Source organism: Rhamphochromis longiceps, linkage group LG9 (assembly GCF_057381845.1).
Source record: "Rhamphochromis longiceps isolate RC_006_pf linkage group LG9, R_longiceps_female_GT1.1, whole genome shotgun sequence".
NCBI classification, from domain to species: domain Eukaryota; kingdom Metazoa; phylum Chordata; class Actinopteri; order Cichliformes; family Cichlidae; genus Rhamphochromis; species Rhamphochromis longiceps.
The window spans coordinates 17,318,700-17,337,447 of record NC_140565.1 but is presented as its reverse complement, the minus strand read 5'-3'; the positions used below and the strand labels follow the sequence as shown (position 1 = coordinate 17,337,447).

Sequence of the window (18,748 nt, the reverse complement as noted above, 5' to 3'; positions counted from 1 at the left end):
AGTAACTAATAACTGCCAGGCAAGCAGGGAAGTACATCTAACATTTGTGCAGCTATACAATGCATTTACACAAAGATATTGCAGACATGGCCGATAGGTCCCTGGGTGCACGTGTGTGCGTGTGTGGCGGGGGGTGCTTTTTTCCTATGCTTTTTTCGCCCGTGTTGTCATTCTTAATCCCCGCATGTTTTACATGCTCCTCATTCTGAACAAAGAGACGCCAAAACATAACGCAGCCACCATACAAACATAACCAGAACTCAAACACGAAAGTCCTCTGACTTTTAAATCAGTGTCAGCTATCTCACAGTTAACAAGAACAGTGTAAGCGAGGACACCTCACAATCAAAGGACAAAGCAATTACACTATTTTCTACTTCTGTGCCTGGTTCTGTGTTTTATCTTGGCTTTAAATTTTGTTTAAAACTTTTGTTTATTTCAGCTCTCTTGCTCAAAACATTATGTGCTTCTGTAGCCTACATCATTTACTACATCAGTAACTGAATTAGGCCACCCAGCGTGCAGAATACACTAAATCAGTCAGGAGCCCATCACATAAACTTTGCAGCATGGGATACATTTGAACTGTGAAGAAAAACAAAACATGGATTTCTTCAGAGTGTCTCTGACAATACACAACTTTTATTGGTTGGCAAAAAGACGTTGGACCATTTTTTTAGTTTCTCAACATAAATCACCACATGAACTATAAAGCTTTCACATGTTGTTATTCTATAAGGCAGCTTGGTTATAATCACACAGTACTTTTAATTATATGTAATCTCTGAGGTCACCTGGGAGTAGACAGTGTCGCTTTAATTTTCTATCTCAGGGAGGGGTCTTCTCCTGCAACTTGAGGAACACTGGGCATAAATCGAGCTTTGATTTAATCAAATGCAAGTTGTGAAAAAAATAAATAATAATAATTTTCCATTTTCACTATTTCAGTAGCTATATGGGCCCCTCCACAACTGCTGCCCCCTCCTTCGCCTCCCTTTGTTCTCTCCAGCTCTAATAGGTTTTCCCCTGCCACACACAATTCACATTTTTTTTCCTCCTTTTCCCCAGCCCCTCACCCCCTTTCAGTGCATTGCCCAGTGTCGACTGGAGCATTTGAGCAATTTGAAATTAAAGCAAACAATGGGCAAGCACTCCCAGGGCCCTCTCGCTCACTATATTACACGGAGAACGCTCGTGTGCTCTTGCGCATTATTGGCAAGTCATTACGTTTCTCTGGAAACCGAGAGCGGGAGCTCGCTCAGAGGAATCGGTGATGCAAGCAGCAGCTGAGTGCTTGGAATAGCATGTGTGTTCTGGAGCATCCTTGGCAACAGCATGAGGAGCTGTCAAAACAAAACTGTATATTGACAAGGCGATATGTGCAGCTTGATATAGGCGTCCCAGAGCCCATATCCTTCCAAGGATAAAAATGTATTCCCGAAGGGAACCCTGATTCCTTCCTTTAGTTTATCCATTCTACAGTAAAAAAGCTACACATTTAGGGTCTTCTATGTGTAACTGTAGTCAAATGCAGGAGGTGTAGCATAATTCAGTTACTTGAAAACAGTTACAACCCAGAGTGACAATAGTGCAGGAGTGTGAGTATTCATATTATCCATTATTCAAAGCAAAGAGATAAATACAGGAAAAAGCAGTCCTTCGGTATTCATTTAAGTTGTAAAAAAAAAGTGAATAGGCATAGCAAAATGTAATAAAACGCTTATGATCCAGACAACAAAGATCCATGTGTGGATGTGTACAAACACACATACATGTCATCATCAGCACATCCAAAAATAAATAAATAAATAAACACAATCTTCTCATACAATAGTAGAAAAGAGAAATGATGATGCAGGCAATGGTTTACTAGAGGACTGCCTAAAACAGATCTTGTCTGTGTGTATGTGTTTGTGTGCATGTGTGTGTGTAGTCTGCTAAAACCCTCTGAATCAAAAAGGGTTTCTGTAGGTGTAAACATCCAGCATTTATCCAGGGCTGCATCCACTTGACAGATGTACAGTGTGTGTGGACAGCCCGGTCATAATTACAGAATACCTTAAATGATATAAAAGCCCTGAGTGCTATACTTTGAGGTCACCAATAGTCATTTAGAGCAGACACTGCAATTTTCTATCTCAGCGAAAGCTCCTCTCTGACAGTCTAAGGGACTTTTATTCAGGCTTGCAAGAAAATAAAGGTTTTTGTTACTGATTACTAAATCAGTTTTGATGACCTGAAGGCTCACAATGCTCACCAATGTAAAGACGAGTGAAAATACTCGTAACTTTTTTTCTGGACTCAAGAGCAAGAGAGAGGAAAAAGGATGATATATTTTATGGGAATGTGATGATATAAAGCAGAGAAAAACAGTAAACTGGCTCATTTAAGAATCTTAACCCAGATGATTGTTTTTGTTTTGCTTTTAGATGACATAACTGAGTATTATAGTGTGTAATATAGTGTACAATAATACGATCTACTTCAGTGAGTTATTTAATGGGTTATCATAGATTTATCTGAAATCGCTAATTTATTTAGTGTTTTCTAAATGTGTTTATTATGTAAATAAAGATTTCTCACCAAACTACAATTAAAGAGCAGCTTTCCACAGGACAGATTTAAGTCATCTTAGAGTTCAAACAAAATTAACTTATTTTACACACTGGGAGCGCTGGGGTTTTGTTTTATTTTTTTTTAAATTTGCCCCCCTCATAAAGTGAACTGCTTTGGACCGTCTCGCTTTTCTCTCTGCTCCAAACTTTGAAACCATGTGGAACCAAAATGGTAAGTTTGCTGCCGGCGATTCTCTTTTCACTTCCTGTCGGTAGGTACGCACACACGCGCGCCTTGCGTCATTACGCACTTCCCCTCCTCTATGAAGTTCCCCCTCTTCTCACCATCGCGCCGTGACGGGGATGTTTTGGTGAAAGAAAATACAGCGTCAAAAGGGGACGTAAACACGTTTAAAACATGACATTAAGGCCCAGCGGGACCTAAAGTGGCGTCGTAGGGGAGCGAGAAGGCGTCTTCGGCGAAGCTTTGGGTCCGCCTTTATGTATTCCTCCGCATGTCCGCTTTCTTCGTAGATGGTGTCCGGCGAGCGTTGTCTGGCGGCGGACGACGAGTTCTTGACGAGTAACATGAAGGAAATGATTGGAGGGTGCTGTGTGTGTTCAGACGAGCGAGGCTGGGCGGAAAACCCGCTGGTGTACTGCGACGGACACGGCTGCAACGTCGCCGTGCATCAAGGTAAGCCACGGAGCTTGTGCTAGGAGCTAGCAGTTAGCTCGCAGGCTAGTTATCGTTGTCTTGTTGCAAGGTTATGGAGCCTCCTCCTCCTCCTGCTCTCACCAAGGCCAGGCTCAACGCATGTCGCTGGCCCCTCCGATGATTTGGCTTGGCAGCTAACAGGGCCTGTGTACCCTTCTGCTGATGATGGCTGACAGCAGCTTTATGCACACATTTCTAGCTGCGAGGCGTGCTGTTTTCCCCCTCTACTAAGACCTGTCACGTGCTCAGAGAAGGAGGGTTACTCTCCTCTTGACAAACGGTATAAACTTAAGAGGTGAGCTCGAAACCAGCAGTTTAAACCATGCATGCAGTCAACGGAGTAAACAAATACAATAAATCTGGCTCTAAATAAAGAGAGGAAGCAGTTTAGTGTGGAAAACATTTTTTGTTTTGTGTTTTAGGGGGTCCAGTTCAAGAAGCAAAACAGTGATTTCTGCACGCTAACTCTCACTCACTCACGTGATGACGTCCACTGTTTACATAGCTGGTCATGTGTCCATTTGGCAAACAGTGGGATGCTATTTGAAATGTCAGCAGCTCTGAAGTCAGTGCACGGCAGTGTATTTGGACTTGTAGCACTGTTTTGTTTGTAACAATTTGTGGCAGTGTTTAGACTGCTTAGTAGGCCTGTCTGGCAGCAGCGTGATTGTAAGTAAACATAGGAAACGGCTAAAGTGTTACATACTTCACTGCACTCATCAGGTCAGATGTTAACACTTTCTTTGTATTTATCTCCCTCTGTTCAAATTCGAGCTACATTTTGTAAGGTTGAAGAAATCTGCGAATAAACCTTGTTGAATATTTGAATTTCTTCCATAAGATGTCAGGTATCAGTACTCTGTAGAAAATATGGTTTCCCTAAGCACAATACTTTTAATTTTTCAAGGAAAACTGACATTTGAAGCTTTGAAAGCTACTTATTCTCCAGAAATGAACTAATTAAGATTAGTTGGTGCTCTGATTCAGACAGCACTCGTGTCATGATCTGCCCTTGAACCGCAGCTGAAACGGCTTCTTTTTAAGTTAGGCTAGTATCAGATTAAGTTAACTAGGAACATTCAGTAGTCTATAATGGAGATGCAATGATTGGAAATTTCTTGACCAATCCTAATTTTCCAGAACTATTGAAAATAGTTTACAGTTATAACTCACAGCATACACAAATGAAAATAAACTTTTCTTTAAAGAAAAATATTATGTTCATGCTGATGAGATTATTACATTTGAGAATATTCCCCAAACTACAGCAAGTTACAGGATCTTCTCTCACTTAACTGAAAATAGGGTACTCTGTTACTGAAAGAGGTACAAATAATTAACTACTGAACCACTTTCACTTGATGCTGTCTAGCTTACCAAATAAAAAGCAGGCGAAACAGATTTGTATAGCAAAACAAATGTCAGGTACTTGCATCATTTTACAGTATGTTTATAAATTCCCCAGATAACAGAAAATCTTTTTTTTTTGTCTTTTTTGTTTTACTTGTCTAAATGATTTTCTTCATAACTACTTTGATTCGTTGCTCATACCGAGGCTTAGCTTTAGCCACTTTCCCTTTGCTCTCTCTTTAGGTATCTCACTAGGTTATGAATGTATTTGCGGTTTATTTAACTGTGTCTTCATTCACTTCCATGATAACAAGGTATCCTGCTTGCGACAAATTGACTGTGCTGCATCGTGCACAGACCGCTCTTATTCGGTCCAGCCACCCGTCTTTGTCAAAACCACTAGAAATGTTTTGATTGATTGTTATAACTGAGCATTTTTGGAAGTGACGAACACTAACTGCTGTTAGAGTAGCAAACAAAACTGCACGTAATTAATTGGCTCTTTCTTATAATATTTCAAACTGAATTGCGTAGTATGTGCAGAAGATCTTGATATTTCATCTTTGTTTGGTCACTCGTGTCTTCATTTGAACTCTGTAACCCTTGGATGTTTTGTTCTCCAAAATCTGGATTATAGCTGTTTATTCCAGCGGATTATGGGCTCTGGTCAGATCCGAGATAATCTCGAAATGTGTAGAGGTAGGCTATTTAGGGTAGTCTGGCCGCATTTAGGGTAGCACTGCCTTGTGCTTGTACCTTTACAACAAGTCTGATTCTCTTAAATCGAACTTGAAAACAGAAAATGTGTTAATTTAAATTGAAAACAAGTCTATTTAAATAATGTAAATCAGGTTTTTTTCCCTTGTTGTGTGGAAGTATAAAGTGTAAATTATAAATCTGTGACCTTGTTAATGCATCATCCATGTAGAAAGTTTAATGAAAAACATCTAATATAGTTAGTCTAGCTTTAAATGTAGCCAGTTATGATTTTGACATTTCCTCAAAATTTTTGTAGTTGTGTTGGAAGCCAAATAAATGCTGTGGCTTGTTTCAGTGAAACATCTTTGTGTATGAGTTAATAACTGATGCCAATATAGATTCCTAATGACAATGGTTTGCTAGTGATTTCACCATTGTCCCAAATATTTTGTAGGACAAGGAAATGATGTCAGTGCAGTGGCATAAAAATAGCATCTGTGAAAGCAGCGTGCTCAGCAGTCTGTTAGATCAAAAAGCTGTTCTCCTCCATCCAAACCAGCTTAGTTGCACATGTCAGTTTCTGGCACATGTGAGGAGTGGAGATGATGTGATGTTTATGAAGATGTGAAACATCAGGTTATGAAAATGTTTTTTAAGACTGTGTTGTGGTTACTGTGACTGACACTGTTTGTTTCTTTACCCCAGCCTGCTATGGCATTGTGCAGGTGCCCACTGGTCCTTGGTTTTGCAGAAAGTGTGAATCTCAGGAGCGAGCAGCCCGCGTGGTGAGTCACAAAGCCCTCTACCCTTTCATCACTGATGATTTAATGCCTACAATCACAGGACTTATCCTGAGCCGTCCTATTGTTAATAAGCGAGCCAAGAAAATGGCACCAGGTTGGGTGGTGCGTCATTTTTGTGTCTGTTTATAGATCCTGGATAAAAGCGGTTGTAAAAACAAGTCCCACAGCATGTTTCTTCTGCAATATTCCTTAATGTCAGGAAAGACAAACTTGAGGGAGCTTGTAATTGCTTCTCTATTACGTAGTCTGCAGCTTGTACAACAAGACTTGCAACTCTTTAGCACTGCAAAACAACAAATAGCTCAAGTTCATTTGCGAGAGTGTTGTGAGATCATGTTAAGAGATCGTAAGTCAGTGTTCTGAGGGTAGAATCATGATTCAAGTAATGATCCTTGTCACAAATTTGGTTAAACGATATAATCATGTTCATTAGGGATGGGTACCGGTTCTGACATAAACGGTAGTAACCAGACCGAAAAGCAGCGCACATTTCGGTGCTTTATTTCGGTGCTTTTTTTTCCTGAGCTGTGATACACTTCTAGCCAATCATTTTACGTTTCCGAGGATAGTAGGCGGGGCCAGGTACGTCCGTTCTGTTAGAGCAGAGCTACAGATTAAAAATGTCCAAGGCGAAGCGGTCAAAAGTCTGGCTGTACTTCACAGCAAAATATGCAAACTCAGCAGCAACAAGTGCTTTAAGCTGATACTGTGATACTGTCAAAGGAGGTAACACCTCAAATCCGATGAAACACCTGGCGACGCATAGCGTTTTTTTTAAAAGCCCAGAAATGCGCCGTATTTGATAGCTTGCTGCGAGACCTCACACCGAGCACGTCGGGTGTGGTGCCAGTTATCGGACCCGGAGCAACATCCCCCAAAAACCCGAAGAATAGAGTCCTGGCCCCTAGCCCTGCCAGTGTAGCAGAAATGATGACGGGTGATGATGGCAGCAGCAGCCGTTCTTCTCTGCATGAGTAGCTTCATGTTGTTCGTGTGTAATTTACGTTGAGTAGGCTAACCACGTTATTACATTAATGCATGTAAGGTGAACTAGCAAACATCATCATAGCTACATGCGGCTGTCTTCTTGTTTGATGGCAGATACTCCCTTCACCCTGGCCAAAAAGGCTAAAATGACCAAAGAAAAAGTGGGAAACGGTTAAACATGAGAGGTTTTTGGACAAAGTTTGTGTTTTTTCCATTGTTTAAGCACTGCTTCCAGCCAAGAGTGATGCCATATATGCCACATAGCTGCAGAAAAGGCTAACATTGTTATCTTTTTACAAAAAAACCCAGCTGAACATGAGAGGTTTTTGGACAAAGTTTGTGTTCTCCATTCTTTAAGCACCGGTTCGAGCACCGTTTAAGCACCGGCACCGTTTCAAAAGTACCGATTTGGCACCGGTATCGGATAAAACCTAAACGATACCCATCCCTAATGTTCATAAGAGTCCTCTCCAGTTATGCCACATTTCCGCTAGCACCTTCTCTGTAGAGCAGAGTCTGTTTCAGTCGTACCACCTTAATGTGCGTGTTATAGAAAGATGGGCCTAAAGTCCCAGGATGCCATTTGTGCTTGACACAACACAACGATGGAATACATGGAGGCGACGGCATACCTGCTGCTCAGTCTGTCACAAATGATGTCTGCAGCTCGTTGTTGGATCACAGTGCTAGTTTGTGTGTGGACATTTCCCTTGCTGTTGGGATGCGGTAATGGCAGATTTGAGTGTTGTGAAGAAGTCTCTTCATGACTCATTGAGTGACGCCATTGACTGAGCAATCGGTGGCAGTGATGCTGTTCACATTTTTTGGATCAACTCACTTCAAAAAATATACCTGGTAGCCAACGGAGAACCTTAAAAACCAGCTCGAGTAGGTGTTAGTGGGAAAAAAGGCAGAAAAAAAGAAGCTACTGATAACTCGTAAAAGTCTGCAAGAGTGGAAGTCTCCACCACTTCGGCTTTTCTCTGAGGATGTTTTATTGAGGATGTAAATTCCAATCCCAAGTTTGGCTCTGATGTGCATCGGTTGGAATCGTGTTATAACCAGTCACTCTTTTGCTTAGTTTATGTGGAGTAAGAAAGCTTGGACTTTGCTGTTTTGATACAATCTGTGAAATTCCTCCAAAAAGTAGATTTATGCCAAATTGAAATCATCCACGCAAATAAACTGTGGTCTGTTTGCCCAGCTAGTATGGTTAATATTGGCTGGTAAGAACTGTGGTGTAGACAAAAAACATCATTTTAAGTTTAAAAAATGGTTTCAGAATATGTCCCGAGTAGGGCTGGGCCATATTATACCGTTCACGGTAATACCGGTATAATGTTAGGCAACGATAGGAAAATGAAATATCGCGATAGAATGGGAGTAAAACGCGCATGCGCAGTGCCTTTGTTTTCATACGCACATGGCCGATTGTTGAGTGAAACAGATGAACCAGAATTGGTTTGTAAAAATGGTGCAACTTCCGTGATGTGGAACTGGTTTGGTGTTTGTCCGTCAGATACACAACAAAGCACATTTTTTTGCAGAACATGCAAGCGGCCGTTGTCATTGTCATATTTGTCGGACTAAGATGCTCTTAAATCTGGGAGTAATCTGGGTCCTAAACTCCGTATCTTCAGGTCAAACAACACTGCAGCATCACTTAGAGTTAAAAACTGTCTAAATTCTTTCATCTTTAATAAAACGATCAGCATTGCTGCTTTACCAGGTGTAACTATAAAGTTTAACTTCCAGGCATCCATGAAAACAAAAGTTATTACATTTAACGGAGTTAGAAGTTAGCAGGAAGCTAGCGGAAGTTAGCTCGCTAGTTTCGCTAGTTACCTAAGCATGATATTGCATGTTCTGACTGAGAGATTTCTGAAAAAATTCAAACGTACAGCTCTGCTATCACTTCCAACATAAATGAAGACAGGAAACTAAACAGCAGTGACGTTTGTAGGGTTACTGAAGTTGGGCTAGCTGGTATATAATGATGTGCTACGTGATCGCTAGCGACACAGCTATGTTAGCATAACATAAACAGTGAAGCTGGAGGACGAACACTAACACTTTTCCACTTATAAAAGTTAACGTGAAGGTTCTTCATGGTTAGAGACAAATGCAATCGCATGGCAGGATGCTGTAAAAGGACCAATCTTCAGTCAGGAGAACAACTGAGATAATCCATCCACAATACGAGGTTAGTCATTAATATACTGCAACAACATGGGAATAGAACAGCTGCCAGTAGGGATGGGTATCGAAAACCGGTTCTTGTTGAGAACCGGTTCCCACTGTTTCAATTCCTTGGAATCGTTTGCCACTTTTAAAAACGATTCCCTTATCGATTCCAGTCGCCCCGAATGACGTCATCACGTTGAGTAGCGTCTTTTACCCAGTAGGAAACACGGCGCCTGAGCGGCACAAACGCTCAAAAGTTTGGTTACACTTTATGAGAAAGGATGACAACAGGGCAACGTGCAATACTTGCAAAGTAGAGATTTCATCAAAGGGAGGAAACACTACGAATATGCAAAAGCATTTGCTCAAAAAACACGCGATTGCTTTCAACGAATGTCGTGTTTTTGATCCGCTCCGGACTAGCGAAGCTCAACCCAGCAGCAGCGGTAGCGTTTCCACGTCCTCTCCCGTTAATACTGCAGGTAACTAATCAATTAGCATTGCATATTATGTTAGCGCGATTTACCTTATTACAAAACCTGCTATTACTGTGCGTTGCATTTAGATAACCATGATGAGAGAGACAGAGTCTGGCTGGCTCAGATGCTGGCAGTTCTCGCTGCAGTCTACCGGTAGCGTCTCCTTTCAGGCCAGGATAGACGAATGTCACCCAGCAGTGTCTAAGTTTGTGGTCAAAGGCTTGCACCCATTTGCCACAGCAGATGCCCCCGATTTCACTTTGGTAAGTGAATGTGTTTAATTGTAGGCAGGGACATTACTGGATATTCTTGTGTAATTGCTACAGAATAATTTATGTTAAACTTTGTTATTGCTACAGGAGAATATTTATTTTATTATTTTACATATACATTTTTTTCCTGGGGACCCTGTGACACCCCATTGAAGAGCCGTAGGCTGGATCTCTTAAGATCTCACTGTTGGGTTTGTAAGGCCATGTTACTCCTAAATTTCTATCTTGTTCAAAGAGAAGATATAAAACACAGTTCTAAGCTAATCGACTTTAGTGTTCTCCTTTTTAAAAAAAAAGAATCGATAAGAGAATCGATAAGGAATCGAAAATGGAATCGGAATCGTTAAAATCTTATCAATACCCATCCCTAGCTGCCAGAGAATTCAACATTAATGAATCAATGGTACAGAAGTGGAGGAAGCAAGAAGAATGAGTTTAATAAAGTTTGATTTATCTGACTGCTTTGTTTCGCTTAATGTGCCTTATAATCCCGTGCACCTTATGGTCCGAAAAATGCGTACTGCACACTGCAGTTTAATGTTGCAAAGCACCTATTTTTAACTTCAGTGGATATTATACATGGTTATGCTCAGGATATGTCAGCCCATTTCTACTGGAAATGCCTTTTGGTTAAACTTTCAGCAAGGAATTTGCATTTGCACTGTTACATTTTTATAAAGCTTTAATGTACATAAAAACCAGCTTCTTGTTTAAGTGAAAATAAATGGAAGGTTGTCTTTTTGCGCTAGTAATGTTGTGGAGTTGTATTTTGTCTCGCATCCATTATATCGTCAGTTATATCGTTATCGCAAATTTTCAAATATATATCGTGATAAATATTTTTGGCCATATCGCCCTGCTCTAGTCCCGAGTACATTTCCAAGTGGCCTCTCGGTGCAGTTTTGTTTATGGTCAGAAATCAAATGGAGCAAACATAATTTGTAATTGCAGACATGTGGTTTAAGCTTATTTCAACAGTCACACTCCTAATAAATCAATCTGCTGCTTGGAAGCTGTCCTAAAACCAACTGCAGCATCTAACTGCATAAGCAGTGTAAATGTAAACAATACGCTAACCATGGTAACGCATGCTCCCGCCAGCATGTGGACGCAGAGAGTTTACGCCGATCAGTTGAAGCTGAGGTCTGTAGTATTTGTGTCGTGTCTGTGCCGTGTGGGTTAATTCCATTAAAAGCACAGAGTGATCCTAGAATATTTCCAAGTAGGGTGGCTCTTTCTTTATTGTTTATTTGTTTGTTTTTTGGTTCTGTTTTGCCCGTTTGTTATTGTTCATGACCTGTGATGGATTTGCTGCCTGCAACAATAATGTAGTAATAATGCTAATGTGCATTTATTTCTTTGAAGTCAAAGACTTTAAACATAGATGTGAAAATTGTTAGACATCACACTAATGTGCTGTTAGTCACCAGGATTTGGTGAAAATAGAGACACCATAGTACTGCACCTCTGTATTTAATGTCAGTGTGTGAAAATGTGTTGATTTTATACTTTAAACTGTTTAAATATGTTTAAAAAAAATCTTAAATGGAATTCTTAAAGAGATTTGTAGCAATGCGGGACATTTTGTGAACAAAGCAGTGCAGGAATTACTTCAAATTTGTGCACATTAGCAGAAAGGTTTGACTCATCGATCTGCTTGTAAGTAATTAAAATTCACATCAAGCTCAGTTGTATTTTTGAAACCCAAGTCACAATTCGAAGCTAGAAGGAAAGATACGTTTGCTCTATATTTAACACTTCTTCCTGAATATTCAACATATCATTTGATTTTGAAGGTCAACTGCAGTTGATTGCATTATATGGTGATACACAGCAAGAGGATTTGGGGCATTACTTTCTTTAATATTCAACTAAATTATTAGTATTGTATGTGCAGCACTGAAGGGACTATGACACATTTTTGTGATTCCTGTACACTCACACAGAGCGACCCTGCTCTTCATGCCAATGTTGTAGAAAAACCATTCAGCACTGGTTACACTTGGCTATTGTTGATGCTGACAGTCGCTCGGGCTTTGCTATTAGATGTTATGACTTGATATTGTGTTTATCTATTCATCCTGTTCTCTTTTTAAGGCCACTTATGTAGAGTAATTGTAGCAGGTTAAATCATTCATCTCTGTATGGAAATAAAGTCAGCTGGGATTGGGGGATGTCCCTATGATATACAGTCATATGAAAGAGTTTCCACAGGATTGTGTGCAGTTGTTTGAAAAACTAAGCCCACTTCAGTAGCTTTTAGAACCATCTTTAGCAATGATAACTTCAAATAATGGTTTTCTGTCTCTTTATCAGTCTCTCACATCGCTGAGGAATTTTGGCCCACTTTTTGTTGCCTCACTTCTTTATTTCTTATACACAGCATTCAAACCTCCAGGCCTCCAGTTGAAATCTGGAATTTGACTGGATCATTACAGCACCTTGATTCTTTGCTTTTTCAGCCATTCTGTTGTAGACCTACAACATTATTTATATCTACTTGTTTTTATTTTATGGGAAGCAGATCTGTGTGTAGGATCATTGTCCCGTTGCATGACCCAATTTCAGCCAAGCTTAAGTTGTCAGACAGATGGCCTCAAATTTGACTCTAGAGTACTTTAGTATACAGAGGAGTAGGGCTGTGCGATATGACCCAAAATTCATATCTCGATATTTTTTAGCTGCATGGCGATATAAGATATATATCTCGATTTTTTTTTTTTAAAGCCATAAGTTAAGAACAAAAAGAGAGTTCTTAGTCACACTGTGTCCCAGATGTCACACGGGCACTTTTATTTACATACAGCGTAGATGTACATGAAGAAATTACTCAAAAATAAATTATCAGCATTTATTAAATAATCATGGTCCATAAATAAAAGAAAACAATGTTGTTTTTGTGCATAACAAAAAGCTCACAATTGTGCAGTCAAAATGTAAACTAGAAGACGCTGAGCATAATAACAAAGACAGATTTCACAGCTGCACCACGTCTCTGAACAGGTGCCATTTGTGGTCCTTATACACACACAGTACGGTAATATTACGTTGAAGCACAGTACGTATCACTCCGCGAGGCTCCTCCCCGGTAGCCGTAATCCTCCGACAATCCATCAAGCGGTGCAGCTCCGTAGCTTAGCAAAGTCATATTAAAACATTTTTTGACAGATTGCTGAGCGCTGTGTACCACATAAAATCGGTTCGCGGTCAGTAAGCACAACCAGAATTCATACATATTGCGCACTGTCGATTTTTGAGAAAATGAAAGGATTTTAGGCCGTGCAGCCCTTCCGGGCTGCATGTCGTTAGCGCGGTTAGCTCGCTAACACGTTGACGCCGTCCAGCCCCACACATGGTAACTCGCTAACGGAGATTTTCCGCTTTCATCTTGTCATTGCCTGCAGGTGAAGCTATGGGGGAGGGGGAGTTGTGTTCAGTGAAGGAGAGGCGAGGCCGAGTAACGTTGCGTAGAGACAAAAGTGGACGAAAGAGAGGCAAACCTGCGGCTCCACAAGTATAATTATAACGTAACATAGACTATATCGATATAAACGATATTGTCACATCTTATATCTCGTATGAAAATATATCGATATTTTTAAAAAACTCGATATATCGCCCAGCTCTACAGAGGAGTTCATGGTCCACCCAATGAATGCAAGGTGCCCAGCGCCTATGGCTGCAAAACAAGCCCAAATCATCACCCCTCTACCACTGTGCTTGGCAGTTGTTGGTCTTGTCTGTCCAAAGGACATTGTTCCAGAGGTCTTGTGGTTTGTTCAGAGCTAACTTGCAAGCTAAGGATGTTGCCATGTTCTTCTGGCCTTCTCCTGACAAACCTTTCCAACAAGCTTTATTTATTCAGTCATTCTGTAATTGTTCTGTCGTGACTTTAATATTTAATGTGATAACCGAGGCCTGAACAGTCTGAGATGTAGCTTTCAGGTTTTTTGCATTTTTCTAAGCATTGCACAGCCTGAGCTTAAGGTGAATTTGCCTGGATATATACCTCTGGTAAGAAGCTGCCCAAACGTCTTTTTTCCCCCCTACAGATGCACTCACACTTGTTGATGATCAATTAATCAAGGCCATTTGATTAACAGCACATGGCTGACTTCCTCCTCCTCCTCCTGAAAGCAGTAAGGGAGTCTCTGTTTCCCTCCTGTGTGCGAGCTGTGAGAGCTGCACATAAGTAGCCACTCAGTTCTGTCTGTGCCACTCACAATTAGAGATGAGTGTTATAGTGGTTGGATAGCACTACATGAACATTAAATTATACCAAATTCCTAGCCCCATCCCTGGTGGCAGCAGCCACCAGGTTTAAGACCTTTACTGGCGGAAACCCTGGATGATGGTCAAGAGTGATCACTAATAGCTTGCTAGTCGAGACAATATTCAGGTCGTTCAGCCTATTACAGCATTCAATCAATATTATTTTTAAATCATTGTCGGGTGTCAGCATTTCCACATATAACTGACATGTGACACCAGGATTCATGAGTACACAGGCGAACACACGGGTCAGATTAGCATCTCTGATATGTTTGAAATGCTCGTCTGTGTGAGAAGCAGCTACGGCTCTATATGGTTGGAGTGATGGCAGCTTATTATACAAACATAGGTTAGTGATTTAATATTTAAAGATGACAATTTTTGTCAAATACACACGAGAAAATGCTAACATAATACATATTAATATGTAGTGCCTTACTACCCATCTCTTCTATAATGCATTTTTGGTATACAGTGTGAGGGTCATCACACTGCAACAGTTAGATTATACAGAACTGACCTGACAGCAGCTTACTCTGACTTATTAAACAGAGGATTGTAATGAATTTTATATTACTGAATGACATGTTTTATTACTGAGCAGCACCCATCATTGTACCGCTCCCTAGTGAGACTTGAAAGCTTGCTTGAATTAAGCAAACTTTCATTTAAGATGAAATGGCCATGTGTACCATTCCATATTAAATCTCTGTACAGATTGGTGGAAGCTGCAGTATACGGGGGCATATTAACTAGGAAGAATAAATTACAGGTCCTCACAGACTTGGCTGCTACTCCTACTTTATGTGGTGTAACTGCCTCCACCAGCAGGTTTCTCTTTGGCATGTTCCTACTGTCCTATGCGTCATGCCTGTCAATCTGCATACTGTTCCAGTTACTATCACATTTAACTAAATAATTTTTTAAAGCTTGAACCTCCTTAAGCCTTGAAACTGTTTCAGTGTGGCTTGTTAGACGGATAATATTTGCTGTGTGTGGTGAACCGGGTGTACCAAAAAGAATCATCTGATTTCAAAAGGCTGCGGTTTTTGAAGTAATGGAGATGGAAGCTTGTGGTAAATTTTAAAATACTGAGCTGAATATAAAGTTTTACATGCAAAATGTTTGCAAGTGCTGAATGTGTTCCCCTCTGGATGCTTGGCATATGTCCATACGATAGTCAGACTCCCATACTTTTGTGAGCATGTCTGGAGTCACTGCAGCCGCTGTTGTTGTGCTGCCTATCGGGAAACACGTGAAACTCAGGGATCTGCTCTTTCTAACAGTACCTGTTTCAGTTGTTACCGTTGAACGTCTGTGGAATCAAAGCATTTTGAAATTGGATTTTACTTTTTCATAAACCCTGTATTAAGGGATTTACACACCCGATGTGTAAAATCTGTGCAAATATTTTTTTGGACTCCCCTATTTTTATTGCAGCCGTTCACACCGACCGCGTAATTTCGCTGGACAAATTTGCAGCATTTATTTATTTATTTATTTTTTTAGCCAAGCCTGATTATTCTGATTCCAGTAGACAGATCTGAGCAATCAGACTGCTGCATTTGGCAGCATGTGCACTCGCAGCTCAAAACACGCACTGGTGCTCCATATACAAATAGTAAAACAATACCGTTTTACCTCAGACTCAGAGCTAGATGCTGCTCCGGGTCAGTCGGCTCTCTGGAATTATTTCTCTGCTTCCTCAGATGTGGTCCCAACTTCTCCAACAAGAGCTCGAACTGCCCCACTGACACCCTAAAATATGTACAGCAACAGCTTCGACTCCTGGATCAAACCATAAAATTCTCCGTGCTGCTGCCTCCTCATGAGAACTGGATAAACCCAGAATCTCAGTTTCTTCCTTGTCTTGTCTGTCTTCATTTTTTTTCGTGTGTGTGTGTGTGTGTGTGTGTGTGTGTGTGTTGTTTTTTTGTTTTGTTTTGTTTTTTTTTAAGTACAAATTTTCTGCAAAAATGCAACCCATTCGGTATTTGTAAGAGCTCAGTGTGTAACTTTATAGTGCAAAAGTAGTTCCTGGTTATGTTCCTGCTGAACGCAGCCTTGGCAAACGTTGCATTTCTAATAACTGCAACAGGGTGGTTGGGCTCACCTGCTCTCCACAAACACCTGAATCATCACACATAAGGTTGTCCTCTCAAATTAATATGATGTCTTTAAACCTTTAAGGATCGGACTAGACTTTGTCAGTCCAAGATTAACTTCATGTTGCTGTTGACACAGGTGCTGGAATGATCTGCCTACTTTCTCTATTCATGTGTGAAAAGCAAATATACTTTTGCTGATATTTATCATGATGGCAAACTGCTTTTCTTTTAACTCGTGGAACTAATGGAGGAATAGAAGAAATCTGACAATAACTTGCTGTACTCTGCTGTCATGTTAAAAATGCTTAGTTTGCTAGGATCACCCTCAATGGGTTACCTAAGTGCATTTGTAACAGTCTCTGTGTGTACAAAAACTTTACCTTGAAGTTGATGGGTCATTTACTAAATGACCATGATTTTTGTGTCTCCAACTTTGCTAGAAAAGTTGGTGTGTGGTTCAGACTCCTAAACTCCATGTCTGATTTATAAACTTAGTAAAAAAATTGCATGTACAGTGGGGCAAAAAAGTATTTAGTCAGCCACCGATTGTGCAAGTTCCCCCACTTAAAATGATGACAGAGGTCAGTAATTTGCACCAGAGGTACACTTCAACTGTGAGAGACAAAATGTGGAAAAAAAATCCATGAATTCACATGGTAGGATTTGTAAAGAATTTATTCGTAAATCAGGGTGGAAAATAAGTATTTGGTCACCTCAAACAAGGAAAATCTCTGGCTCTCACAGACCTGTAACGTCTTCTGTAAGAAGCTTTTCTGTCCCCCACTCGTTACCTGTATGAATGGCACCTGTTTGAACTCATCATCTGTATAAAAGACACCTGTCCACAGCCTCAAACAGTCAGACTCCAAACTCCGCCATGGCCAAGGCCAAAGAGCTTTCGAAGGACACCAGGAAAAGTATTGTAGACCTGCACCAGACTGGGAAGAGTGAATCTACAATAGGCAAGCAGCTTGGTGTGAAAAAATCAACTGTGGGAGCAATCATTAGAAAATGGAAGACATACAAGACCACTGATAATCTCCCTCGATCTGGGGCTCCACGCAAGATCTCATCCCGTGGGGTCAAAATGATCATGAGAACGGTGAGCAAAGATCCCAGAACCACACGGGGGGACCTGGTGAATGACCTGCAGAGAGCTGGGACCAAAGTAACAAAGGTCACCATCAGTAACACACTACAACGGCAGGGAATCAAATCCCGCAGTGCCAGACGTGTTCCGCTGCTGAAGCCAGTGCATGTCCAGGCCCGTCTGAAGTTTGCCAGAGAGCACATGGATGATACAGCAGAGGATTGGGAGAATGTCATGTGGTCAGATGAAACCAAAGTAGAACTTTTTGGTATAAACTCAACTCGTCGTGTTTGGAGGAAGAAGAATACTGAGTTGCATCCCAAGAACACCATACCTACTGTGAAGCATGGGGGTGGAAACATCATGCTATGGGGCTGTTTTTCTGCCAAGGGGACAGGACGACTGATCCGTGTTAAGGACAGAATGAATGGGGCCATGTATCGTGAGATTTTGAGCCAAAACCTCCTTCCATCAGTGAGAACTTTGAAGATGAAACGAGGCTGGGTCTTCCAACATGACAATGATCCAAAACACACCGCCAGGGCAACAAAGGAGTGGCTCCGTAAGAAGCATTTGAAAGTCCTGGAGTGGCCTAGCCAGTCTCCAGACCTCAACCCCATAGAAAATCTGTGGCGGGAGTTGAAAGTCCGTGTTGCTCGGCGACAGCCCCAAAACATCACTGCTCTCGAGAAGATCTGCATGGAGGAATGGGCCAAAATACCAGCTACTGTGTGTGCAAACCTGGTAAAGACCTATAGTAAACGTTTGACCTCTGCTATTGCCAACAAAGGTTATGTTACAAAGTATTGAGTTGTATTTTTGTTATTGACCAAATACTTATTTTCCACCCTGATTTACAAATAAATTCTTTACAAATCCTACCATGTGGATTCATGGATTTTTTTTTTTCACATTCTGTCTCTCACAGTTGAAGTGTACCTCTGGTGCAAATTACTGACCTCTGTCATCATTTTAGGTGGGGGAACTTGCACAATCGGTGGCTGACTAAATACTTTTTTGCCCCACTGTAATGTAGTGAATAATTGTTATGCCAAGCTTTATTTAAGTGAAACAGAGTAAAAGGATTACCTTTGATCGTTATTTTATGGCAACACATTGCCAGATTTGAAGCAAAGTAACAGCTCAGGTCTATTTCATATGCCATTTACTGCTAAAGGATTTGCGATGCTTTAATTGGATTAATAAGTAAATTAAGTTTTCCGCTGCAACT

At 40.8% G+C, this 18,748-nt stretch overlaps 1 protein-coding gene across 3 annotated transcripts in view; it reads left to right on the top strand.

The window, feature by feature from the left end:
• Positions 1 to 643: 643 nt before the first annotated feature.
• mllt10 (MLLT10 histone lysine methyltransferase DOT1L cofactor) overlaps positions 644 to 18,748 on the top strand; it is a 54,647-nt gene continuing 36,542 nt past the window's right edge. For 2 of the 3 annotated variants that reach the window (XM_085418549.1, XM_085418548.1), the window contains exons 1-2: positions 647 to 3,252; positions 6,028 to 6,107. In XM_085418549.1, coding sequence (XP_085274675.1) covers positions 3,090 to 3,252; positions 6,028 to 6,107 — 243 coding nt within the window. In that variant the 5' untranslated portion in view covers positions 647 to 3,089. Of the gene's footprint in view, positions 3,253 to 6,027; positions 6,108 to 18,748 lie in introns of all 3 variants that reach the window. The other variant, XM_085418547.1, reaches the window with a different exon arrangement.